Source organism: Vombatus ursinus, unplaced genomic scaffold (assembly GCF_900497805.2).
Source record: "Vombatus ursinus unplaced genomic scaffold, bare-nosed wombat genome assembly UNPS02014812.1, whole genome shotgun sequence".
In the NCBI taxonomy this organism is placed as follows: domain Eukaryota; kingdom Metazoa; phylum Chordata; class Mammalia; order Diprotodontia; family Vombatidae; genus Vombatus; species Vombatus ursinus.
This window is the reverse complement of record NW_020954590.1, coordinates 66,798,476-66,825,704: the sequence shown is the minus strand read 5'-3', so window position 1 is coordinate 66,825,704 and position 27,229 is coordinate 66,798,476. Positions and strand designations below refer to the sequence as shown.

The 27,229-nt window shown below is 38.6% G+C and overlaps 1 protein-coding gene across 1 annotated transcript in view; it reads left to right on the top strand.

Moving 5' to 3' along the window:
- The first annotated feature begins 78 nt into the window (after nt 1–78).
- Nucleotides 79–27,229, top strand: part of LOC114054114 (ethanolaminephosphotransferase 1-like) — a 151,694-nt gene continuing 124,543 nt past the window's right edge. The window contains exon 1 of the mRNA XM_027877241.1: nt 79–191. Coding sequence (XP_027733042.1) covers nt 135–191 — 57 coding nt within the window. The 5' untranslated portion in view covers nt 79–134. The remainder of the gene's footprint in view (nt 192–27,229) is intronic.

Sequence of the window (27,229 nt, the reverse complement as noted above, 5' to 3'; positions counted from 1 at the left end):
CCTCCTCCCCCCTGTTCTCTCTCCTCATTCACTCCCTGCGTTCTCTGTGCTCCTGCTCGCTCGCAGGCGGCTGGCGGCGCGCGGCTGCTCCTGGGGACAGCTCGAGCTCGAGGCGCTGAAGGCTGGGCTTCAACATGTTGCAGCTGCGGTATGTCACGGAGGAGCAGCTGGCCGGCTTCGACCAATACCAGGTAAAGAAGCTGCGAGCCGGTGCTTTCCATGTGTCCCGCGGGCTTGGAGAATACCCCCCTGCCCCCCGCTGGCAGGCTAGACCATTAGTGCGGATGTAAGGATGTGTGTGCATATATATGTGTGTGTGTGTGTGTGTGTGTGTGCACGCGCCCGCGCATGTGTGTGTATAGGGGTGTGCGTGTGTGTGTGTGTGTGTGTGTGTGAGAGAGAGACACACACACAGAGACAGAGAGAGAGAGACAGAGAGAGGGAGAGAGAGAATCCTCGCCCTCTGTGTCCAGGCGCCGCGGCTTTCCTGCCTGTTTCTGGGCTGCTTTTCCTTCTGGGCGATGATAGCACTGTTGCTGCCGCCCTTGTCACTGGGGGATAGACTAGGGAACCTACGGAGCTGAAAAGTTTGCCTTCCGTCTCGCTCTGATCTCAGGCCGGAGATTCCCTCCTTGACACCCACGGTTGGGGTCAGAGGACGTGGGGGCTCCTTCCCTCCAGGCTGGTGTTTGAGAGGAGGCACACGGTGTGAGATTGCTTCGAGTTTCTTTCCTCTGATCACGCACGAGCGGGAAGGGATGCACCCAGGGAGCAGTTCCCCCTTCCACCTCCACGCGGGGAGAGGCTGAAGTGGATGCGGGGAGTTGGGGGGTGGGAAAGGAAGCCACACCGGAATTTTATTGTTTTTCTCTGGATCGGGGCTCAGAGATGCCAGGGCGACTACTATCCCGCCGGTTCCTCTGCTGGGCGCCGCCCTCGGTCGACTTTGCCCTTGGCTTTGATGGTGCTGTAGCTGGCTTCGTTGGGTAAGGAAGGGGGATTGGCTTCCCCTAAAATCCAAGCAAGCAAGCAGGATTTGAGCGCTTAAGATGAGGCCTGCTAGGGCAAGCTTAACGAAGAGGTGCAGGAGGTGAGACGTCAGGAAGAGAGAGCCTACTCTAGGGCTCTACAGCTCTGACCCTCTCCCGCCCTGCCCCCCCCCCCCCCACCTAAACTCCAGGCTTTGATCTCCTATTGCAGATTTGTTAGCGATTTTATATCTCTATAACTCTCTATACACACATATATGTGTCTCAGAGATGAGTGAGGGCGTTCCTAAGAACCTTCACAGGTGCAAACTTTGAATTACTTAAGGGAGTATTAGTGTTCTGAAAGTTTTTTTTTTGTTTTTTTGTTATTTTTTTTTTTTTTTACTTTTCCAAAATAGTATAGCTTTATCCTCTTTGGAGAATTATGGATGTTGGGGGAAAATTAGTGTATTTCATTTCAGGAGAAGGTTTTTCTGATACACACAGGATCATGTCCAAATAAATGGCAGTAAAATGCCTTTTCATCATCACTGTAAAGACTTTATAGACTTATATAGGTGTTCTTAGCTTTGTTGCAAAACTCAATAGATGTGACATAGTTTCTGATTAAGTTAATGGAATAAAGTCACCTGAACTCACTGAATAAAAAAAAAAGTTACACTTTATAGAATTTTTGGGTAATGATTGATAATGTTTGGAACTGTCAACTGAAGTGTCATTTCTATGTTGATATTCATTCATTCATTTATTCAGCTAGTGAGCAATCATTTGTGGAATGTAAGCTCCTTGGGGGCAGCTACTGGTTCTTAGCCTAGTATAGTACTTTGAAAGTATCTGGTGGTTAGTAAATATTAATTAAATGGAATTGGGTGCTTACTTTGTGGAAGACACTCAGGTAGTATTTGAAATTATTTTAAATCATTGGAATCTATTATTGACTAAAATAACTACACTAGAGGTGTAGGGTACTTTTAAACAGGAATCAGACAAATATCATAAAGTAAAATATGAAAATATGGTATAAGAATTCAATATCATAGAAAACTTTGATTCTCTTATCATATTTGAGCAGAGCTCTGTATCAGTAAATTTATCAAAGTAGTATATTTTCCAACAATAAGTAGGCCTAGTTCACAAACTTCTTAGAGTACTAGGGAATTATGTGATTTACATAATGAGGTACCATTACAGTTGTTGAATGTGGGCAGGGTTACTACCTTATTAAGTTGTATGGCTTTTTAAAAAACTAATTAATCAGAAAGTACAATCAGAGAAAACTTAAAAATTCAGAGGGACTGAATTTTTAAAAATCCCTTTCTTACTCCTCCATATTCTGATTTTCTTTCTTTTTTTGGAAGGGAGGAGAGAGCTCTTAAAAAGGAAACTATTATGGAAAAGTTTCCAAGATGCTATCTTTTGAGGCAGTTCCACAGAGGAATAGTAAGTGGCTAAAAATGATGAGAGATTGGGATGCCATTCTAATATTTGAGAGTAGTGCAGAGATGAAAATTAATTATGTTAGCTGAAGGAAAAAGGAAGTAACACCAGGGCAGAATGAAAAGAAAAATATAAAGAATTAGAGAAAATAATAAAATTTTGCCTTTCTAACTCTGATGCCACATTCTGCAAGAAGTCTTCCCATCTTGTAGGTGAAATTTTTCTTTCCTTCCTAAAGTTTATCATAGTCTTTGTCTGGACCTCTCCTTTGTACCAGTTTTACTGTCCCTGTGTCACAGTCACTTGTGTATGTGTCCTTTCTTTAGATTTTGAAGGTATCTCTTTGAATCATCAAAGCATAGCTCATAATACCTTGTATATGATGCATAGGACCTTGGGCATAGTACAGTCCATTTCCTTACCTTTATGAATACAGTTAAACTAAATTAGACATACCAATGAATCAGCAAGTATTTATTGAATAATGACTAAGTTCGGGACACATTGTTAAAACTGGGGAGATACTAGTTGGGCGATAATTTTCTTCCTTCCTTCCTTCCTTCCTTCCTTCCTTCCTTCCTTCCTTCCTTCCTCTCTTCTCTTTCTTTTTCTTTCTGTCATCTATTTGTCTTTCTAGAGATAATCTATATCTAAGTGAATAGTTATAGATATGTGTATCTATGTCTGAGGCAATTAGGTGGGCCAGTGGATAGAGTGCTGGACCAGGAGTCAGAAAGACCTAAGTTAAAATCCAACTTCAGGTACTCACTAGCTGTGTGACCCTGGACAAGTCACTTAACCTCTCTTTGCCTTAACCCATTGGAGAAGGAAATGGCAATCCACTCCAGAACTTTGCCAAGAAAATGGAGTCAGGAAAAGTCGGTCATTACTGAACGACTGAACAACAAATATCTATGTCAATATCTGTAGAAAGTTTGATTGATAAATAGCTAATATGGAAAAGAAAGACAGATAAATATCAAATGAATGGTATTTCCATTAATTGTTATAGGAGTAGGGAAGAAGGAAAGAACATTTGTAGGCTTAAGTGATCAAGAAAAGCTTCATGGAGGATGTGGGTCTTGAAGGGAGTAGAACTTATTTAGGCAGAGAAGTAGGTGGAGTGCATCAGTGGGTGAAGTTAAATAAGAATCTTTTATTTTTAAAGTCTTAGATTATAACTATTGCTACCATTATCATGCAAACCCTTATCACCTTACACTTGGACTATTGCAATAGCCTTCTGGTGGATCTGCCTGCCTCAAATTTCTCCTCACTCCAATCCATTCTCCATTCAGCCACTAAAATGGTTTTCCCAGAACACAAGTCTGACCATGTCACACACACTCCTACTCAATAAACTCCAATTTATTACCTCTAACCCTATTATCTGGAGGATCAAATATAAAACACTCTGTTTGACATTCAAAGCCCTTCATAACGTAACCCCTTCCCACCTTTCCAGGCTTCTTATGCCTTTCTCCTCACCATATATACTCTTCAATCCAGCAACACTGGTTCCCTTACTATTCCATGGATAAAACGTTCCATCTCTATTATGAGCATTTTCTTTGGCTGTACTCCATCCCTAGAATGCTCTCTCACCTCTGCTCTGCCTACTGACATCCCTGGCTTACTTCCTAAAAATCCCATCTTCTATAGGAAGTCTTTCCCTACTCTTCTTAATTCTAATGCCTTTCCCTATCTTAATTATTTCCTATTTATCCTGTATATAGCATGTTTGTACATATTTGTTTGCTTGTTGTCTCCTGTAGTAGATTGTGAGCTCCTTGAGGGCAGTGTCTTTTGCCTCTTTTTTGTATCCTCAGCACTTAGCACAGTGCCTGGCATATAGTAAGCACTTAGTAAATGTTCATTAATGATGGATAAAACCCTACCCATCTTTCCCATGTTCAAATGTCACCTTCACTATCAAGTTTTCCCGATCTAACTCTTCTCTGAACAGTGGCAACAGTTTGTACTGTTGTCATAATATCTTTCATATTCTGCTACCTTGTGAAAATGTTTCCACTAATGTGGTTTTGCAATAATACTATTAATACATTATAACCAAATACCACTATACTATCAAGAGACTTAGTTTATAATTTTTACTGAATAGGCAACATTGTTCAGTCATGATGTAAAACAGATGGTCAGTGAGCCAATCAACAAGTATTTATTAAGTGCTTATTATATGCTGAGTTCTGTGATAAATATTAGGAAAAACAATGGAAAGAAGGACAAAACGTCTTTTTGCTCAAGAAACTCACATTCCAATGGTTGAGACATCATATAAATAACTAGGTACATACAAGACACATACAGAGTGGATGAAAGGTAACTTGTGTTTAGTTACTTCAGTTGTGTCTGACTCTTTGTGACCCTATTTGGTATTTCTTGGCAAAGATACTAAAGTGGTTTACCATTTGCTTCTCTAGCTAATTTTAAAAATGAAGAAATTGAGACAAAGTGACTTGCCCACTGGTCACATAGCTAGTAAGTGTCTGAGGCCAGATTTGAACTCAGGAAGAGGAGTTTTCCTGACTTCAGGCCGGACACTATATCCACTGTACCACCTGGCAGCCTGTCTAACTACCTCGTAGTTTATTTCATCTGAAGTTCTGTTCTGGAGGAATATGTTATGATATTAGGTAAGATATACCTTTATTTTTGTTGCAATAAAAGCTACCTCACTGGTTGAGTTCCTTGAAGGCAAGGGCTATTTTTTTAAAATTAACTTTTGTGTCTCCTTAATCTTTACACATGGTAGCCACTTAGAAAAATATTTGTGAAAAAAATATTTAAGGAAATGAATATATAACTTTTGATATTTAACAACATTAATTGTCATGGCATTTTCCTTTGATGCACAATCCACATTCGTTACAGTTTGTTTCCTCTGCGCCCACAGTAGAGATATAAAACAGCTAGTTTTAAGCAGGAAAAGAGACCATGATCAATATCCAGAGCATAGGTAGCCCTGGTTTAAGCAAAGCATAATGGGCCTCAATGACCCATAAATAAGCTCCAGGTTTTGTGAACTATTGTATTTTGCTATGTTTGAGGAGATATATTTTTATATTATTTTAGGAGAGATAATAAGTAGCAGTAATCCTTAATACCTGAGCTTCTGTTTTAATTTTTACTTATTTGTGTCATAATTATTATGGTGCTTTTCAGTGCCCATGGGTGTGACTATAACTCATTTGATTCTGTGTAACAAAGGTTTTATTTAGTTTTGCTAAGGTCCCATTTTCTAACCAAAGCTTCAAATCTGACAGAATTCAAAAGTTACTGAACTTCCCTTAAAGAACAAAGGGTATTAAACCAAGCCAGTGAATATAAATAATTGTGCTATCTTGCTTGGAGTTTTAAACCCAATAGCCCTTTAGCTACACTTTAGCTATTTACTTTTACAAAACATGGAGACATTCTCTAGCACACGGTATAGGACATGATGCTTCAGAATTAAACTTTGAAAATTATCATTTATTAGTCATTGTAAATGAATAGAAATTTTGTAGAGACAGATTTTACTGTTCACTCTTTTATCATAATATGAAGGGCAGTCATTAGAAATGGAGATGTGACCTTTAGGTTCCAAGAGCTGAGATTATCCCATCATTGATGCATTCTTGGTGGGAGTTGAATTTCATATAATTTTCACAGTCTTAGGGAATTTTTGAGTTTGAAGAGACCCTAGACATAGTGTAGTCTGTAACTGTGGAAAATTAGGCTCAGAAATGGCTCAAGATTGTAGTAAATAGCATAATGCAAAGAAAAGAGCCATGGATTTGGATCCCTGGGAGGATCTGGGTTCAATTCTCAGCCCAGAGAATGATTGACTTTATGACTTTGTGCAAGTCGCCCTCTCTGGCCTTCAATGTCCTCATCCATAAAATAAGGGAATTGGAACTCTGTGGGCTCTTCTAACACTAAATTTTATTGATCCTGCATTAGGTACATGCCATTTTAAAGTATTTTTGGCACTTGGGAATCAGCTAATACAATGGCCTACTGAACTTAGTGAAGGAATTGAGAATTAAAAAGTCTGGAAACAAGCCTGTGACATAACCTAGACTAGAAGAACTTTTACAGAGTCTTTAAATATCATGAGTCTTAGAGCAGAGATGTCAAATGCTGCTGAATGCCACACTATGTTGGTACAAATGTAGCCAAAATGAAATTTAAATGTAATTGGGAAATGTTTAACAAAATAAATAATGCAAGGTATCTTTAGGGAACATCATTGAACTAATAAGAGAATGGGCTGATGCTCTGTGACTTGTATTTGCAAGTCATCAGCTTCTCAAACATGCAGTGTGTGGTCCTAGTTAAATTTTTAAGGAAACTAACATCCCTACCCAGGCAGCTAAGTAGTGCAGCTGATAGAGTGCTGAGCTTGGAGTTAAGAAGACTCATCTTCCTAAATTCAAATCTGGCCTCAGACACTTAGTAGCTGTGTGACCTTGGGCAAGTCACTTAACCCTGTTTGTCTCAGTTTCCTCATCTGTAAAATGAGCTAGAGAAGGAAATGACAAACCACTCCAGTATCCTTGCCAAGAAAACCCCAAATGGGGTCACAAGGACTCAGACACAACTGAAACAGCTGAACAACATCTCTCCTTGATCAAGCCAAAGGAAGGAGTTGCATTTTTATCACAGAGGCAATCTGCCCTGGGTCTGGAAGGAATTCTTTTCTTCAAAATGAGGACCTGTCTTTTTTCAGGCCAGTGTCATGAAGTGAATGTTGGAGTTGAGAACAGTGAAATAGTTAAGAACTAGAACCTTGTTATATTCCGTGTTCCAGTTGAGGAGGTAGTGACTGCCTAGAGCTGAGCTGAGTATGTAACTGTTGTTTCTTTGTGGTGGTCACATTGAAAGGTTCTTGTATAGAATTATAAGGAGTTAGCATGTGCCGCCTGGGGTGATAACACTGTCAGCATTATTAATAGCAATAATATACAAAGAATAGTAATTGTGCATTTTGATTATTCAGGTCAGTGATCACGATCAATGCAACAAAATTCCCTTATCCTTTTTTTTTTTTTTAGAGTGAACATATAGCAATGCAATAATTATCTGCTGAATAATGGGTAAGGTTCCTAAATAGCAACCTCAGACCTCTGCAGTTGACCCACAGATATAGGTTTATGAATTTCTCTGGGATGTGGTATTTTGTGATGCTGACTGAATTTAGTTAATAATATCTGTTAATAGTAATTTTAAAAATAGTTTTTCAAAGGGTCCTTGGAAGGAGATCATGAAACATGCCCCATCTTTTTTCCTGACAAAGTCAGAGCTGATCCCACTGGGATAAACTGCTGCTATTACCTTCAAAGGATTACCTTGATTTTCTACTTCAATGAAAATTTTCCTATGGTTTATATGTTACTGATTTAATATGAAGCACCTACAACCTATGGAGAACACTGAATGAATTTTGAACTTCTATAATATATTGAAGACTGTACATAGAGCCCCAAATTTAAATTGTCTACATTGTGCATTGATCAGAAGATATTTTTCCTAACTTTGCAGAAGATTAAGAGGTAAATTTTAAGAGCAAATAAAATAAGCCAAATAGATTTAAAAAATCATATCTGTGATTTCACTGATTTTGGGAATTTCAGGTGAGAAAATGCCCTTTGCTGATGCTGATTTACAACTGTTGTGCAATTGATGGTTTTGCAGATTTGCATGGAGACACTGAGAGATAGGTGATTTAATTAGGGTCACATACCCAGTCTGTGTCAGAAGTGGAACTTTAATCCAAAACTCCCTGACTCTGAGCCAACCTCTCTGTATTCTATGCCACACTGCTACTCTAAGAGCAAAATAGATATTTTAAATGATTTTCTTGCAGATAGATCCATTAGCATTTCAGAAATTTCACATCAAAAGCCACGTCATAAATTCCATAATGCAAAGGAACATCTGCCTGCTATTATGTAATCGAGTTTTAGTACCATAAATATAATGTGTCTCTCTATTAGATCTTGGATGAATCTTGATGGATTCTCTCCAGCATAGTGCAATTTTTTTCTGTCTTGATTGCTTAAGGCTAGGGTAGAAGAGAAAAAGTGAGTGCTGTACCCATCACTTTGCTTATATTGGTAGAGTAATCATGGCATGAAAATATTACTTTTGTATCATACTTTTGGAAGATAGCTAGGTGGTACAGAGATAGAGTACTGGACTTGGAGGTAAGAAGATCTGAATTCAAATCCAGCCTCAAACATTTGGTAGCTGTGTTATCCTGGGCGAGTCACTTAACCTGTCTACAAATTGGGGATAATAATAGCACCTACCTCCCAGGGTTTTTGTGAGGATAAAATGAAGTAATATTGGTAAAGCCTTTCACAAACTTTAAAGTGCTGTATAAATGCTAGCTATTTCTGCTTGGTATTAATCTTCTCCTTTACCTCTACCCCTTTGGGGAAATATATGAACAAATAGAATTTGTAGGGGTAGAAGATGGGGGAAGTGGCAATGTGGAAAAAAGGTAGTCCTTAGTGCAGAATATCATTAATCTCAGTAAAACCAAGATTCCTTTTAATCTTGTTCTTGAGAAAATAATTTAATTATTAGGTAGCACTGTAGAACATGGCTCAACCTGTATCCTTTCAAAAACAACCTGAGGGGTATGTTGTACTGTGGCTATGATGTATTTTGAAATATCTATTTGAAAAGTGAAAAATTCAGTTATTATCCACATGATTTATTGAACTATAACCTGGGCCAGGAGTCCACTTAAGGATTCTGGCCTCACATAGACTGGATTCAGTTCTGGAGCCTTTACTTCACCAAAATCAGTTTTTCTCTTGGCTCAATATGCCCCTACCCTGTAATTTCTCTCTAGGGAAATCTCCCAAATAAAGTTTAGGTATACTTTGTGTCAGAGTTTCCTCAAATGTGAATAATACGGTCCCTAACTCTAGCATAGGCATTCAGTGTGCAATATAGGAATCAGGTTTGTGACAGCCTTTACTTCACCTTTTTAAAAAAATTCACAAAACACAAAAGACTCATAGGAGCTTGTGAAAATCAGTGGTGTAAATGTTCTTATCCCATTTTTAGTTGAGGAAAAGAGATATGAAGTGACTTGTATCTGTTCACACACTAGAAAGTATTGGAGCCAGAATTTCATAGGATCATAAATCTAGAGATCAAAGGGAACCTCAGAGACCGTCTAGGCCAACCTACTCATTTAACAGATGGGGAGACTGAGACCTAGGGATGTTAAAGGACTTGCCTAATGTTAATAGGTATTAAGTATTAGAAGCGGGATTTGAAACAAGGGCCTCTGGTTCCAGATCTGTGCCTTTCCCCACTGTACCAACTCAAGGCAAGGTCCAGTATTCTTTTTTTTTTTAACCACACCTCTTTCATTCAGCATTTATTTATTTATTTATTCATTCATTCATTTATTTGTTTAGGCAATCAGGGTTAAGTGACTTGCCCAGGGTCACACAGTTAGTAATTGTCAAGTGTCTGAGGCTGTATTTGAACTCAGGTCCTCCTGACTCCAAGGCCAGAGCTCTATCCACTGTCCCACCTAGCTGCCCCTATTTTTTTAAAAAATAAATTGTAATTGATATCTTTGTTTTTCTATCACCTAAAATTTCCCCTGTATTCCTCCCAGAGAGCTATCCTATGTAACAGATACTTTTTTTTTAAAGAAAAAGAAGAGAAAACATCAGCAAGACCAATCAATACATCAAAAAAAAAAAATTGAAAATATATGTGATGTTCCAAACCCATACATTTCCCACCACTGCAAATGAGTGGGGACAGGTATCTTCTCATATCTCTTTTTTGGGACTATGCTTTCAATGAATGTTTATTAAAATTGCCTACTATGTACTAGATGCCAGAGATACAAAGACAAAAATGAAATAGTTTCTGTCCTCAAGAAACAGATAAGAAAATACAAAATATATACAAATCATGGGGAGAGGGCACTAGCAACTGGGGGAGATCAGGACAGTGCTTGTGTGGTAGATGATACTGAGCTGAGCCCTGAAAGAAGCATGGGATACCACAAAGCTAGTTGAAGAGGGAGTGCATTCCAGGCTGGGGGTGGGGGAAGGGAGGCACAGCTTGTGCAAAAGTGTGGAGATGGTAGATGGAAGTAAACTGTGAACTTATCTGGGGCATAAAGCATTACTCCTTCAACTTGTGTTGCTTTCACCGCATGGAGTTTAGTGCTGTGGAATGGACAGGGCAAATTCATAAATTTTCTAATTGATTTCTTTTGCTTTAGCTGGAGGAAATCATGTCCAAAATAAACCACTTCGGGAAATTCATAAAGGAATCAAATTTGGGCCATTGCTTGGACAATTTTGAGATTTTAAAAGTATTTCTCTGAGTATGAAGACTCCTCTCCAAATTTGCCTGTTGGCTGAGTTCTGAGTCACCTTTGTGACACAGAAGTTCATTTGTCTTGGTCCAAAGTTATTGCCTTTAGGGGCAGGTAGGTGGCATAGTGGATAGAGTACTGGCCCTGAAGTCAGGAGGACCTGAGTTCAAATCTGGCCCCAGACCAAACACTTGACATTTACTAGCTGTGTGACCCTGGGCAAGTCACTTAACCCCAATTGCCTAAAAAAAAAAAAAAAGAGCAAAGTTATTGCCTTTAACCCTATTTCTATGTGTTATTCTTAGGACACTTGGGCAGAGTTGGAGATTTCCTAGTCTCTAGGTAGCTATTTTTGTGGCATCACCAGAGACTGTATTTCTTGGTTAATTAGCAGGGTGTAGGCTGTGCCCTGTGATCAACATAGTAAATTGCACACTGTGGGTACTTAATTAATGTTAATTAAATTACATTGAATTCTGTGGATTTTGGGAATTTTGGTAGCATTTACCATTTGCATTTATTTTTCAGGGTTAAAATAGTATAATTTAGAATGATAATAAACCAAATTTGCAAATAAATAAAATGAATACAACCTCTTTACTCTTGTTTCTAAGTTGCAATTGACCTCTCAAATTCATTGTTTATACTTGGAGGCTTTTTTATTAGGAGACAAAGTGATATAATAGAAATGGACACAGATAGAGCTAGCTGACTTAGATTGCTATTATTTCTGTCCCACATCCAGTGTTATAGTTAGAAAAAAACAGCAACTAAAGATCAAGTCTCATTTATGTAGCGTTTTCTGTGGCAGTCTTCTTCTGAGCTGCACATATCTGCTCTTTTGTCCTGGATTTTCTGTTAGAGCCAAGGAAATATAGAAGTGAGAATGGAATCGCTCTGGGTTAATGTAAAGGATAAATTAATTTACCAGGGTTGTAAAAGATCATAATTATTTTTTAACTTTATTTTTTATCTTTTTAAATATATATTTTATTTCCACACCAATTACATAAAATAATTTTTAAACTTTTTTTTAAAGTTTTGAAGTTTTTTAAAGTTTTTTTTTAAAGTTTTCTAAATTCTATCCCTCTCTCCCCTCCCCCTTTCCTGAGATGGCAAGCAATCAGATGTAGGTTATACATGTGCAGTCATGGAAAACATTTCCAAATTAGTAATTTTGTATAAGAGGACTCGAATAAAAGAAAAAAAGAATGAAAGTGAAAAATAGCATGCTTTAGTCTGTATTCAAACAATATAACAGTTTTTTCTCTGAAGGTGGATGGTATGCTTCATCATTAATCTTTTGAGATTGTCTTGGATCATTGTATTGCTGAGAATAGCTAAATCATTCACAATTTTTTATCTAATAATATTGCTGTTACTATGTATAACGATCTCCTGGTTCTGTTCACTTCACTTTGCATCAGTTCATGTAAATCTTTCCAGGTTTTTCTGAAATCATCCTGCTTGTCATTTCTTATATCATAATAATATTCCATTACAATCATATACCACAGTTTGTTTAGTCATTCCCCAATTGATGGGCATCCCCTCAATTTCCAATTGTTAGCCAACAGAAAGAGAGCTGCTATGAATATTTTTTGTACAAATAGATACTTTCCCAAAAGATTATAATTCTTTATGAGGTTTTTAAAGAGGGCAGAAGAAGACTTTGTGTTTCTTATTGTCCCAGGATTCAAATTTGAGGCATGAACTCTGTGGATATTAAATTTATTTGTTTGATGCCTGGAAACTTGATTACTGCTACCAACATACCTCTGGCCTGCCTCTGGGTTGAGATTTTCCCTGGGGTTAGCTCATGGAAGTACTCTCAAGACATTAGGCCCTTCATTGAGAGAAGACATTTTAACATCATGGTCCCCCTAAAATGCTGAGATCAATCCACTAAGATTGTCACTAAGACTCAAGGCTTATATCTTCTCTTTCTCTGGCTGTACTTGAAGTAGGAGACTTGGCTCAGCTAGAGTCCACTTTCCACCTTCTGCAATTCTGGTATACCAGAATGATACTCCTAACTAGTGATCAATAGAGTACTTGTTGATAGCTGACCTCATCCCATGCTGCCTACACTTGATGATCTACCTTCCCTTTGGGATTTCCAGCTTCAATATGCGCGTAAGAAGTGCACATGGGGTCACAGTATTTCTGTAGTGATTTAATGACACTTTCCTTCAAAGCTCAGATGAAGTCCTGTCTCCTACATGAGATCTTTTCTGATCTGCCCCACAATCGTTATTGCCTTCCAATTCCCTTGTATTTACTTTGTATTTTTTAATAAGGTGTCTTCCACCCATAAATCAAAGTTATTCATATGTATTTGAAAGAGAGCAATAGAAACCTTGCTTAATCTCTAATCATCAAAGAGGGAAATTTATGGTCAGCAAAGGTATTCACTAATGTGATATCCAGGATAGATTCCAAGTTGAAGAAGAATTCTTTATAGATGGTGAGGTCCTCCAGAAACTTCTGCTTGCAGATGGCATTGTTCTGGTTGCATCAAGCCCCGGAACATTGCAAAGCTTTCTAGAAGAGATCTCCCACCAAAGGACATTGGCCTGACCATCCACATAGGAAAGGCCAAGTGGATGATGAATGTTGGTTGCTAAGATTATGACATATATTAGATGGGCAGCCTTTAGAGTTTATCCATTGATGTGTATCTATGGGACAGATAGTGCAAATGAGTTGGGTCCGCAATTAATCAGAACGATGAAAATGAGCTAGATTGCATTCAGGAAATTGCAAAGGGGGTTTGAGTTTCTGGACTTCAACACCATACTTGCAGTCTCACCTTGCAACATCATCTGCCATGCTGGTTCTCTTCTCCCATTAGTAAGCTCCTCCTGGGGCCTCTGTTTTGTGTAGGTGCACAGGCTGGGCAGCCTTCATTGCCCTCCCAGATGTGCTTCTGACTTTTTGGACTTCAACATCATGCTCCAGTCTTGGTACCTTCACCCTGCCCACCCCCACCCACACTTTCCAATTTCTTTTGTGCATTGTCTTCCTCCCTTAGATTGTAAGATCTTTGAAGGCAGGGACTGTCTTTCTTTTTGCTTGTATTTGAATGTCCAGCCACTTAGTACAGTGCCTGGCACATAGTAAGTGCTTAATCAATGTTGGTTGCCTTGCTTTAGTGAGCCCAAGATTTTCTTGGAAATAAAGGATCATATTTTTATTTTTTTAAAATTATTTTTATTTATTTATTTTTTTAAGGCAATTGGGGTTAAGTGATTTGCCCAGGGTCACACAGTTGGTAAGTGTCAAGTGTTTGGTCTGAGGCCAGATTTGAACTTAGGTACTCCTTGACTTCAGGGCCGGTGCTCTATCCACTATGCCACCTAGCTGCCCCCAAGGCCCATCTTTTTAATACCAATATTCTCTCAGTGTTATATGAATGCATGGCCTGGAACACAATAGTCTCCAAAGAACTGAAAAGGAATATTTGACAGAGAGAAGCAAAGAGGTATATGGTGGGCGTAAGCATTCGTATCAACAAGGAATTTCGAAAAAGAATAGCAGTGAAATATGTCATCAGGGAAATGTACTATAGGAAAAGAAGATGAGCTGGTCAGATGGTAAGGGTGAGGTATGACAAGTAGCCTCCAGAGAGTTCCATGGGTAGTCTTTCAATGTCAGGACAAAGCAAGGAAAGCCTTTAGCATGCTGGATGGACCTTAGTGGCTGATACATGAGAGAACACAAACAAGGGTTACATGGGCAGACAGGGATGGATTGTTACCTGCCTCATTGAAGAGAACCTTTAAATTGATGAGATCACACCTGAGATCACAGACCCGTTTGAGAGCACAGAGTATTTGAGTATATTTTGATCTAATTTAACGTGTACATTTTGGTTCCTCCAAAAAAATGTAAGCTCCTTAAGTTCAGGGAATGGTTTCTTTTTTTTTGTTTTTGAATCTCTTGGTTGTAGCACAGTGCCTGGCACATAGTAGGATATTTAAGAACTCCTTGATGATTGGTCAGTATTTTTTGAACTGAAGACATGAGGCAAGATGTAGAGACTACCTAGAGTTTGAAAGAAAAAAAAAGAAGGAAAAGCCCACATTTGGCAGCACTGGGGAGAGGCACAGTAGTACAGCTATACCAACATCCATGCATCCATGTGTGTGATCCCTTTTCCTAGTAGCTGAACCAGGTCCTTTAAGGCCCACAGATGGATAAGTGATTGTTTCTGTCCTATTGATCCGAGTAAGCAGAATAAATGCAGAATTGGGAATCAGTTTGTCCAATGATCAATGTTCCTGTCTCATTCCATTTCGCTGTAAGCAGAGGAGATCATTTCCCAGCCTCATGCTTACCCATTGTTGTGACAGTGATAATCTCCTATGTGGCCAATTGCCTCTTTAAAGAAGCTAGACAGGTTGTTACAGAATGTGAAGTTTTTAAAGAAGAGATCAGAGGACAGAGAGAGATGGATCTGCAACAAGGAAAACCGGTTTTGATCGACTCCAAGATGTCTTCTCATAAAAATACTGTATCTCAACAGAAAGTCTCTACATGAGAGCACAGAAAAAAATTGACATAATTGCTGAGTCACTGTCTGTGATTTTAGAAAGATAGTGGAGAATAGAAAAGATACTATAGGACTGAAGGAGAAATGTTGCCTTGATTTTCATAAAAGGTAAGAGGATGCAATCTATAGATTATAGACAGCTTGACTTTAATTCCTAATAAAATTCTAGAACAAATTATTAAAGGAGTTGTTTGCAAGCATTTAAGTGGGAAACAGTAACTCTAAGAGGCATACTAGACTAACTGAATTTATTTTCTTTTTTTAAGCTATTTTTAAAAATTAACAAGTATTTCTCTCCCTACCTCTCCTATCAACTGCAAATAAAATAAAAACAAAACCTATGCAACAAATATATGTAGCTACACAGAACAAATTCCCACATTGGCCATAACCAAAAATGTGTGTCTCATTCTGCATATTTAGCCAATCACCTCTGTGTCAGGAGCTGGGTAGCATTTATCTTTATCACTGGTATTGTGGAATCTGCCTTCTATGTTCCTAGGCACTGTGCTAAATTCTGAGAACTATTCCAAGTTGTGTGCTAAGACACAAACAAAATAGTCCCTGACCTCAAGGAGCTTAAATTTTACTGGTCGTTTTCAACATGTAGATAGATGTACAAATACAAAATAGATACAATGCAAATATTTTTTAAAATTCTTTTGTTGGGGCAAGAATAACTTGGTTGATTAGGAAAAGTTTATGTAGGAGTCAATACTGGAATTGAGCAATGAAGGTAGCTAAGCATTCCAAGAGGGGTGAGTATCCAAAGCATGGGGTTCAGTTTGTGCCGAGGTATGGTGGCAAGAGGTGAAATATCATCTACAGAAAATATCAAATGGGACTGTTTGGTTGGAAAGTAGAATACATGAGGGGGAGTAATGAGAAATCAGTCTAGAAATGCTGATTTGGCCCAGACTGTGAATGACTTTAAAAGTCAAGCAGAAGTGTTTGTATTTAATACCGAGGTAGCAGGGAGCCACTGAAACTTCCTGAGTAGGGGGGTGCCATGGCCAGATCTATACTTTGGGAACCTTATTTTGTTTTTTGAGAGGGTTGTTAGATTCATACATCAGGGGCGTAGTGTAGATAATTTGCTTAGATTTCACCAACGCTATTGAAAAATCTCTCATGTGATCCTTGGACCAACATGGAGAGCTGTGGGCTAGGTGATAGTACAGCTAGGTGGATTGAGAACTGGTTGAATACCTGAACCCAAAGAATAATCATCAGTGAGTTGGTGTCACCTTGGAAGGACATATCTAGTAGAGGGCCCAGGAATCTGTTTTTGCTGCTTGGACTGTACTATGATGACTTGGATAAAGATGTAGATTTCACACTTGTCAAATTTGCAGATGACACAAAGATGGGAAGAATAGCTAATGTGCTGAAGGCAGAGTCAGGCTCCAGAAAGATCTGAATAGGCTAGAACAATGGAACAAATCCAATATAATGGCCCTCAATGAGGATTAATTTCTGCATTTATATTCCAGTAATAAATTTCAAAGGTACGAGATAGAGGAGGTATGACTAGACAACAATCTATATGAAAAGAGCCTGCAAGTTGAGGCTTTAGTGGATGTCCTTCTCGAAGTGATCTCACCGTCTGACATGGTAACTCCCCCAAAAGCTGATGATATCCTAGGCTACATTAAGAGAGGCCTTGTATCCAGAATGAGGAGAATGATAGTCCTACTATTCTCTGTTCTGGTATTATCATGTCTACGCTATTATATTTCATTCTTGTTGCCACATTTTAAGATGGGTTTTGACAAGCTGGAGAGCATTGAGAAAAGATGAACCAGGGCAGTGTATTCCTGCAGGGAATGGGAAGGAGTGAGATAAAGCTTTCAAGAGGAGAGAGGTTAGCCTTGGCAAGGAGAGTTACTGTATGTTCAGAGAAGGAAAAAAGAGAAACTGAGAACAGAAAAGTGTTGACTTCTGGAGAACAAATGAGGGAGGTCTGGATGGATAACCTCATTGATGTTCTTGGGGGTGGGGCCTGCAGTATTAGGACTGATTAGGATAAGGGAGAAAAGATAAGGGTAGAGAACAAAAGCCTTCCCAGCACCTTCTCAAACCTTATTGTTACCTTAGACTTTTTAATGTTCTGATTGGCACTATCTCTGTTGTCCTCTGACTTTACTATAGAGACTCCCAAGTTCCCAGAGTATCCATCAAGTTTGGATTTTCTTCTAAATATAGATGATTCTTATAGTCAGTCTCTAAAATAACTAAATACTTACCTTACATTATCATCTATATGCCCTTTTGTTCCTCCTGCCTAGGCCCAAAAATAAAGAAGAGAGAGAGTATGTCTGTGTGTGTGTGGGGAGGGGCTATAGAAAGGAATCTTGTAAACTCTCTGTTCCCTTTTGTTGGTTAGCAGGAAAATGTTTAGACAACCCTAAAAGACCTGCATGATTGCTTATGAGATAAGAGGATGGAGAGATGCTGAGACTATTCTTTTCCATAGTTAACCTGGAAAAGAGAGAAATCTGTCAGGAAGTAACACTGGGTGGCTGTGGAATGTGAAATAGAGGGATCAGTGTCTTGAACCTACAGAAGGACTGACAAGAATCATGGACAGTTGGATATTCAGGCTTCTGAAATAGGGCATCAACACTCTGTCTCTGAATAATCCAGGACATTCTAGATTCTAAAATAAAGGCAGAATGTGTGAAGCTGTCTGATTTCTAGAGAAGACTGGGCTAGGGCTTTGTCAGTTGGGCTGTATTCAAGGTGAGAATCATAAGCAGTGTGGTACAATGGAATGAGGGAGCTATTATATCATAATTCTTATTCTTGTTTCTATGGCTAAAAATTGGTATGAACTTGGGCAAATCTCTTCACCTCTCTGGTCCTCAGCTTCCTCATTTGTGAAATGTAAAATGAAGTCCCTTTTTAAAATTTAAAAATTTTTTTAAATTAATAAATAAATAAATTAATTTTTGAAAGTCCCTTTTAGCTCTGACAATCTATGACTGTGATATTTCGACTGAGGGCAAGGAATAGGATGGAACCAGAGAACCAGAATATAGGGCAGAATTGCATAGGCAGTCCTTGGTAATGGAGGCTATAGATAAAGAAAACTTAGCTGGAAAGGCAGGTGTCTGGTTGAAGAGCTGGGGTCAGGAGCAAAAAAGTTGAAATGCCAAGTGAGGCAATAGTTGGGCTGAGGCCAGAATAGCAGCTGGGATTGCTCTCCACCATTCTTATTGTGCCAACAGAGGCTTCCTGCCAAGTGCCACCTCCTTAACAAAGCAGCTTCTTTTAGGCAGGCCTGCTCTGGCATAATTTGTATCAATCAGATAGGACCAGTGTATTCAGGGTTTATGAATTTTGTGGGGAGTCATTTCATCTCTTTCATCCCAGGAGTCTTCTGAGTCTGGGGAGGCAGGCAATGCTCTGTTGTTAGAATAGAAGGAGGCCAAATGGACATGAGTTCCTGGGCTGTCATTGATTTGGCAGCAACAGGGCATTTGCCCAACATCCTGACTGTTCTATTCCCACCCCTCAGAAATTCTCTGACCAAGTTGTTGGGACACAGGTTTAGTTGGGTTCCTGGTGGTTTTGTTGCTGTTGTTTTTCAGTTGTGTCAAACTCTTTATGACCCTGTTTGAGGTTTTCTTGGCAAAGATACTGGAGTGGTTTGCCATTTCCTTCTCCAGCTCATTTGACGATGAGGAAACTAAGGCAGACAGGGTTAAGTGACTTGTCCAAGGTCACACAGTTACTAAGGGTCTGAGGCCAGATTTGAACTCAGGAAGATGAGTCTTCCTGACTTCAGGCCTGGCACTCTACCTACTGCACTGTGATGTTTAAAAAGTTCAAAAGACATAATTTCTGGGTAATTTAATTATTTTATTAACTATGCCAGCATGTTTATTAATAGAAGGATGGTAATTTGGCTGTCTCTCTCTTAGATCAAAGAATTCTATTGGTGGTGGCCTTACAGTTTATGTGCTCTTGGAAGAGGAGGTGTTCTTCTGAGTGGTAATCAACTCTGATTGGTTAACAATTAATGAGAGAATGAATATTACAAGAGGGGGGCTATATTGCAATAAGGGTCTTGGGGTATGTGACTTGGATAATACAAATCTTGGTCAAAGAAACTTAGCAATTTCCATATCACCTGTCTGACAAAAGGAAGAATTCACATTTTTCCCAGACCTGTCTGAGCAAACACAATGAGCAGGAATGCATACGTTAGTCTAAACTTAGATTTTCTTTTACTGTCTGATTAGATCTTGGTCTGGGTAAATCGGAGAAAGTTTTCCCACACTGATTGATTTCTAGATGAGGAAGTAGAAAAGGGGAAAATCCTTGCTTCCAATAAAATGATTAGTTATTAAATACAAGAGAGAAATAATTATTTCTTTCAGCACCATTATTACTCCAAGTCATTTCTCTTTCTAGGCATCAGTTCCCTGATCTGGAATATTTCATTCATTGTTAAATGCCATATTTTAGGAAAGATATTGACAAATTTTGGAATATTCAGAAAAAGGTTATCAGGATGGTAAGAATACTGGAGACTGTGTCATAAGAATATAGTTTAAAGAAAATGGGGCTGGTTAGCCTGTAGAAGAAAAGGCTTGGATGGGGAGGGGGTAGGTCATGATAGCTTCATGATAGTCTTCAAGTATTTAAAAGATTGTCGTGTAGAAAGGGGATTACAAGCATTCCCTTTGGACTAAGAAAAAGCAGAATGAGTTGTAAAATTGCCCTCTTAGGGCAGCTAGGTGGTTTAGTGGATAAAGTGTCAAGTAAGGTCACGAAGAGTTGAACCCCACTGAAACACAGCAATAAGACTTAAGGAAAGACCTACTAATAATTAGCGCTATTCAAGAATGGAATGGACTGCTTCAGATGGGAGTGAATTCCTTATCACTGGAGATCTTTGGCCAAAGGCTGTAAGGTCACTTGGAGATGTTTTATCAGGAATTCTTAGGAAGATACGGGTCAGACAAGATGATAGCCTTTGAGTTCACCATGGTGATTCTTCATGGCTATTCATCTCTGCATACTGGTCCATGTGCGTGTCTTCCTAGACACAAGGTCATCAAAAGTTCCACATTACTGAAGGCAATGTATTGACATGGCGTAGCATTTTTGTGACAGAGATGTACAACATTGGGACTTTAGGTACAAAAGTTTATCATATCTGTTAAGGAATTTCCTCTTTGTAGTTGGTAGGAGTAATCAAATGAAGAGTGTCAGGATATATTCATGTATGTTCCTTAATCTGTAATCTGTGCCCTGTTGTTGCTGTTCAGATGACAGACCTGTGGTCCAATCTGGACCAAATTACTGGAAAGGTTTTAGGTGTAATAGGGTGTAATTGCCTGGTGGATTTGATGATCTTGACCAGGGTCAGATATTTAGCTTATCTGGTCTAGGGGTGCATGAGTATTGAATCTAAACACTGAGGTGAAAACAAGTAGACAGTTTAGGACTAAGGAATCTATAGTTACCTTGGCAGCTCCTCCTAGGATAGATTGTCCTAGTTTTTAAAAGCTACTTTTTCAGGGACATCTGTATTCTCATAGGCAGTGGTTTGATTTCTTCTATTTAAGAATCCTCTATATTTGTTTGGAAGAGACAGTGTCCTCAAGGTGGATGAGGGATTCCCAAGGGTAGAGGCAGAATACTGAGTCCTCAGGCCTTAGTGATGTCCAGGTGTTCAGGGAGGACTAGCACCTTTGGTGTGAGGGCGTGTCATGCCATTTTCAGGGCTGCTCATCCAACTTGGTGTCTACCTATCTTCTAACTCTCACCTGTGGCTCCAGGAAGCTGTAGCATGCACAACAGCCACATCCCAGTCAACTCTCTCATTAAAGGGACTAATCCAGGCCTCCAACCTATTGGTGAGTTAGGGTGTTGTCTACCCCAACCATGTAAAGACTTCCCTTGGTGGAATGAGTGGATGAGATCAGTTTGTTCCAATGGCCATAAAAGCAGCTGAAGCAGACACTGTGGTATGCTTAAAGCTTGGTCAGACATCAAAGATGCCAAAGTCATCCACTGCATCCTGGGCCATTGCCAGTCATATTGACTTTATTTTGCCACTGGACTTTGATGATTCTGGAAGAGCATGAGGCTGATGACTTTGTGCAGCTCTGTCTCACTTAAATACGATTCATGCCCAAGTCAAGATATCGCCCCATTATGTCATTGATTCTCTGAAAATGAAGGATAAACAATAACATCATCCCTCAGTGTCAGGGTCAGCATGTCTGCAACAGGGGGTTTGCCAGGAACCCTCACAGAGGCTTAGAACTGAGGGAGTACCTGGAAGATGTGTGTGTGTGTGAGTGTGTGTGTGTGTGTGTGTGTGTGTGTGTGTGTGTGTATGTGTATGTAGGAGGAAGAGGAAAAGGAAGAGGAAAAGGAAGGCTGCCAGATTTGTTGCCAGGGAAGATGTATTTCTGGCATCTGAAGCTGGAACTATAAATACATTTTCCTATAGAAAAATTGTTATAGATGACAGTCAGATTCTCTACTACTATTAGATATACTTTGAGTCAATTTTTTTTTGGTTGGCTGACCTGAGAACCTACTCAGTAAAAGTAAAACCCTTCCTTAAGTTTGGGACAACCTGCATTGAGATGCATTTACTGCCATTTTGGGGGGGTAGATGGGGTGCGCAAAGTGATCAGCCCTGTGATTTCACTAATATGGAGAACTCCCAGTGGCGAAACTCCTTCTACCACTGTAGATTGGCACCTGCTCTACAGTTCAGGGTCTCAAAGAGTTTCCTATGGCTAAATAAATTCTTTATATAGTCAAATAAATTATTTTGCTTGAACCTTTATATATAATGTACCTATGGGAGACATATTAGAATGCAATCTAATATTAATGTGTTTGTAAAAACAGGACAAATAATAACAATAATAATAATAGCTAGCATTTCTTTAGTGGTTTAAGACTTGCGAAATGTTTTACAAATATTTCCTAACTCATTTTTATCCTCACAATAAACCTGGGAGGTAGATGCAATTATTATTCCCATTTTACAGATGAGGAAACTGAAGCAGACAGAGGTTAAGTGACTTAGCATGGATCACACAGCTAGTAAATGTCTAAGATTTAATTTGAACTAGGATCTTCCTGACTCCAGGTCAGCATATTTCCATATACATTGCTAGGTTCAGGTCTTTATCAATAAACTTTTTAAGCCAGCGTGTGGGATATTTGCCTAGTATTTTACAAATCCTCATGAAACGCCAGTGACAGATTGATCGATGGTACAATCATTCACTTTAGTCATACTTCACTCCATCAAATTATATAGTGGCTCTTAATATTTAAGAGATGTAAAATATTAACAATATTTTAACCATTTTAGTTAACCGAAGGCCCCCACAGCTAATGACTTTTGAGTGTGTTGATTGAAGACATACCCTCAAAAATAATAGACCTTAATGGAATTAAGAGAAAAGGTAAGTTGTATTTTGTTTTTACAAGGCAATCTGGGTTAAGTGACTTGCCCAGGGTCACACAGCTAGTAAGTGTCAAGTGTCTGAGGCTGGATTTGAACTCAAGTCCCCCTGACTTCAGGGCTGGTGCTTTATCCGCTGTGCCACCTAGCTGCCCCCTATAAAAGGTAAATTGTGCAGAGAATCTTTTATCACTTAAGGGCACAGTATCTTCCTTGAACCCTTAGATAAAATATGAGATAAAACAGCATATAAATGGAATACTCCCTCTTTCCTATTCAATCAACACAGAGGTCTTGTCTACTCTTCCTACATAATCTCTCAGTAGAGGTAGCACTATGTAGTGTAGTTCTCAGACTATTTGGTCCCAGGACCCCTTTACACTCTTAAAAATTACTGAGCACACCAAAGAGCTTTTGTTTATGTGGGTTATAGTAATAATTACTGTATTAGAATTTGAAGTTGACAAATTTTTAAAATAATTTTTAATTCATTTAAAATAACTCTAATAAATTCTTGTTAACATATAACATCTTAAATGAAAAATAACTATTTTCCAAAACAAAAAAAAAATTAGAAAGAAGAGTGGCATTGTTTTACATATTTTTTTCAAGTCTTTTAAATATTTGGCTTAATGATAGATAGCTAGATTCCCAATATCTGTTTCTGCATTAATTGTGATATGTTGTTTTGGTGGAAGTATATGAAGAAAATCTGGCCTTATGCAGATATTATAGTTGGAAAAGGAAAAATCTGGCCTTATGCAGATATTATAGTTGGAAAAGGAAAAAGGAAGAAGTAGGCAAATAATGTCTTAGTTTTATTAAGAAAATTGTTTTGACTTCAAGGATCTCCTGAAAGGGATTCTCAGGCATCCTCCCTCAGTCCACACTTTGAGAACCACTGATATAGTGGATGGAGTCCTGGGTTTAGAGTCAGAAAGATTTGAGTTCTAATCTTTCCTCTTATAGGTACTAGTTGAGTAACCATGGTTATTATTTAACCTCTATGCATCTCAGACAAATCCCTAGGATTTATCCACTAAGGGAAGAAAATTTCTACATTAGGAGCTCCCCACACTGACCACATCATTCCAAGTATTTTATTATTTCTTCCTTCTATTCCTTCCTTTCTATTTTCATCACCACCATTAAATTTGAATCTTCCTTAGGATCATCGATTTAGATCTGGGACTGCATTTTATCCATTTTCATAGTCCCCACAGTACCCAACTTTGTGTGTATGTAACGTGTTCAGGAATGATTGATTGATTCATTGAAAGAATTTCTTTGTGGGCCCTGGATTGGCCTTGACTATGATTAGCCTTGAGGCAAATCAGATTCAGAGAATATAGGTAAAATCTTGGGCCAAGGAGTGGCACTACAACAGAGAGAGAACAGAGTTCAACAAGGATCCTTTGCAGGCCTAAGAAACAAAGAGTGGGGCTGAGACTTGGAGAGTGACTCAGCAATACCCACTTCTAGGTTGTCAAATCCATGGGATGCATAGCAATGAGAGTCTGTGTGGGAAATGTGCTATCCAACATAAGATTAGGAAAGTTTACAATTATATTTGCAGCTTATTGAGCTCAGCACTGAACATTTTATGCCTTGCTTTGCTTTGTAACACTAATACGCTCCTGCCCTTTTCTAAAACTAAATTATATATTATTTTCCAAATTAACCCTAATTAAATAGCAAAAACCAAAAAACCAACTTAAAACATCTCACTATTTAAGTTATCCTGTGAAATATTGATTTAAAATAACGTCTGATGTGCAATAATGCAGGACTGATGTGATGCATCTAGCAGCCATTTTCCTGACAGAGACTTGCATACATTATTAGAATACTTAATTAAAGCTTAATTTATGCAAGTAGCTAGGGCAACCCTCTATTCTCTGTTGTGACTAAAGGAATTGAGCATCAGAATTGGAAAAAAGCCCAGGTGTCACTTTCCATTCTCATTAACATTTTTACTGGACTATAATGTGATACCTTCTATATTGAGCCTAATTTCTTTCAGATCTTGAGCCTGTGCTAATTTGCATTGCTGCATTCATTCATTCAACAATGAAGCAGTGTTTTCTCATTGTGGACCAGGCATATGGACTCAGGGATCCTGTATTCTAATCATGCCTGTTCTGGGAGAAGTGCTGAATTCTGTGTTTTTCTTTGTAACAATGAAAATGAAACTAATGTGTTTTGCAGGAAGATGGAGGGGTGGTGTTGGTGGTGGTAATAATCAATTGATGTTGGCATCCTGCAGTTTACTTTTATTAACAGTCATAATAGGAAAGAAATTCTTCTCTTTTTCCACATGTGGGAAACTGAGATACAGAGCAATTAAATGTTTTGACATTATGTCAGACCTTCAGTGTTTTCACTGTTTTCACTTTAATTCCATCCTGTTTTATGGAGCTAGACTATACAGCTACCAAAGAAAATTGACATCACAGTCAATAGGATAAGTCCAAAGCCAAGACTAAGATTCTCCCACTAGATCATTTCCCAAGTCCTCCTTCATTGTTTCTTAAAACACACACACACACACACACACACACACACAAATTCTTTGTTAAGACTTCAGCATTTTTCTATCCTTACTTTAATTTCACTAGTATCAACAAAGAGCAGCAGTTTACAGAGGTATTGTGATATAGGGGAAAGAAAACTTGATTTGGAATGAGAAGACTTGGGTTTGAGTTTCAGCTTCTACCTTTGCTAGCAAATCTCTTTACTCTTTGAGCTTCGGTGTCCTCATCTGTAAAACAGGCCTATTGAAAAGACTGAAAAGAGTCCTATTCACTGAATGAGTGTTTCCTCACTCAAAGTGAGAACTTGGGAAGATCTTAGCCGAAAAAGGGCAAGGTTTCCCATTGCATCCAGGACCATCTCCAGTTGTCCTGATCTATATCTTGCCACTGAACCCAGATGGCTCTGGAGGAGAGAGTGATGCTGGTGACCCTGCACAGCCATGCCTCACTTAAATCAAAGTCAATTGCAAGTCATGTCATCATCTCCCTGATGTCATGGTCCTCTTTGAGAACAAAGGACAAACACAACAACAACTTCATCTGTAAAATGGACATAAAAATACCTACCTCATAGCATTGTTGTGAGAAATGTGATGTGTGAATTGTAAAATACAAATGTGAATTGTTATTATTATCATTACACATTTGGTGATTTTTTTTCAGATTATATAGTTCCCAGGTATCTGTATGAAGGGAGATAAGAGGAAGTTGTGGATTAATTCATAACTCTAGGTAACCCCAAAAGCATTCTTTTTGGTTTTGCAATGTATTTTTGTTTACATTGAAACTCCATTTATCTGGCCTCCTAATAGTCTACTTTTTGAGACTCATTTGCTATGTAACTTGCATGAAGAAACCTTTCTATCCCCTCCATGGTACTTATCACATTGCAATTGGATGCATGCTGTAAGAGTCCCAGGGTCAGTTTACCCAATGTGTTAGACATACTTTTTCTCACTGCAAGGGATGAATCCTGAGAAATTCCTTTAGATTGTCTAGATTTATGTATATTTACAAGTTGGAGATTTTGGCTATTTCTAATCCAGGTTGATAGGATGCCTTATGCTACATGGTGCAGTGCATAGAATGTTGGACACGGAGTCAGGAAGACAGGAGTTTAAAATTCGGATACTTATCATATCAGTGACTGCCTGATTCAGCTAAAAGGACAAAATTTTGGTATTTTTTTTCCTTGAACTCTTTGGAAATAGTAATCTTTTTGTGGAAGAATCTGTTATTCCTCACAAAATTGCAGATATTTATAATGTTATTACCATTTTCCATTTGCATTAATTGAGTAGATAAAATTTTGTGACACAACTGCTTGTAGAAAATCAATTTGCTGATTTTATATTAATTTTGATTTTTATATGTTATATGGAAATGTTAAGAGGTATAATCCGGGGTTATGAAGAAATTTGACAATATAAACCAAAATGTGTTTATCTTCTAGATCATATCTATCAAAGATTCTTTGTGACAGTTGATTAGCTGATAATAATTTTATAATATTTAGTAACTTCTCCATGGCCCAGAGTGGAAACATGTACCTGGCCTTTGAATGACTCCACTACAAATTTTTGGGGCTCAAATACATTCAGGACCACTGGCACTGTCCTAAAGAACTATCTTGGAAGTCTGACAATGTACTATTCCCTCTGGCTGTATCCTGGAAGACATGAATGAATTAATGAAGAATCAGATGTTAAGTCCTTTCTAGGTGGCAAGCACTATGCTAAGCTCTGGGGATACAAATAGAATTCCAGCTCTCAGGAGCTCCAATTCAAACTGAGGGAGATAATACATAATGGAGGGTAGAGGGCAAGATTCAGGAGCCCTTAGGTTACCTTGTAGGGTTAAGTGGTAATGCCTAGTGATTTAGAGGGCAAGACAGCAGAATAG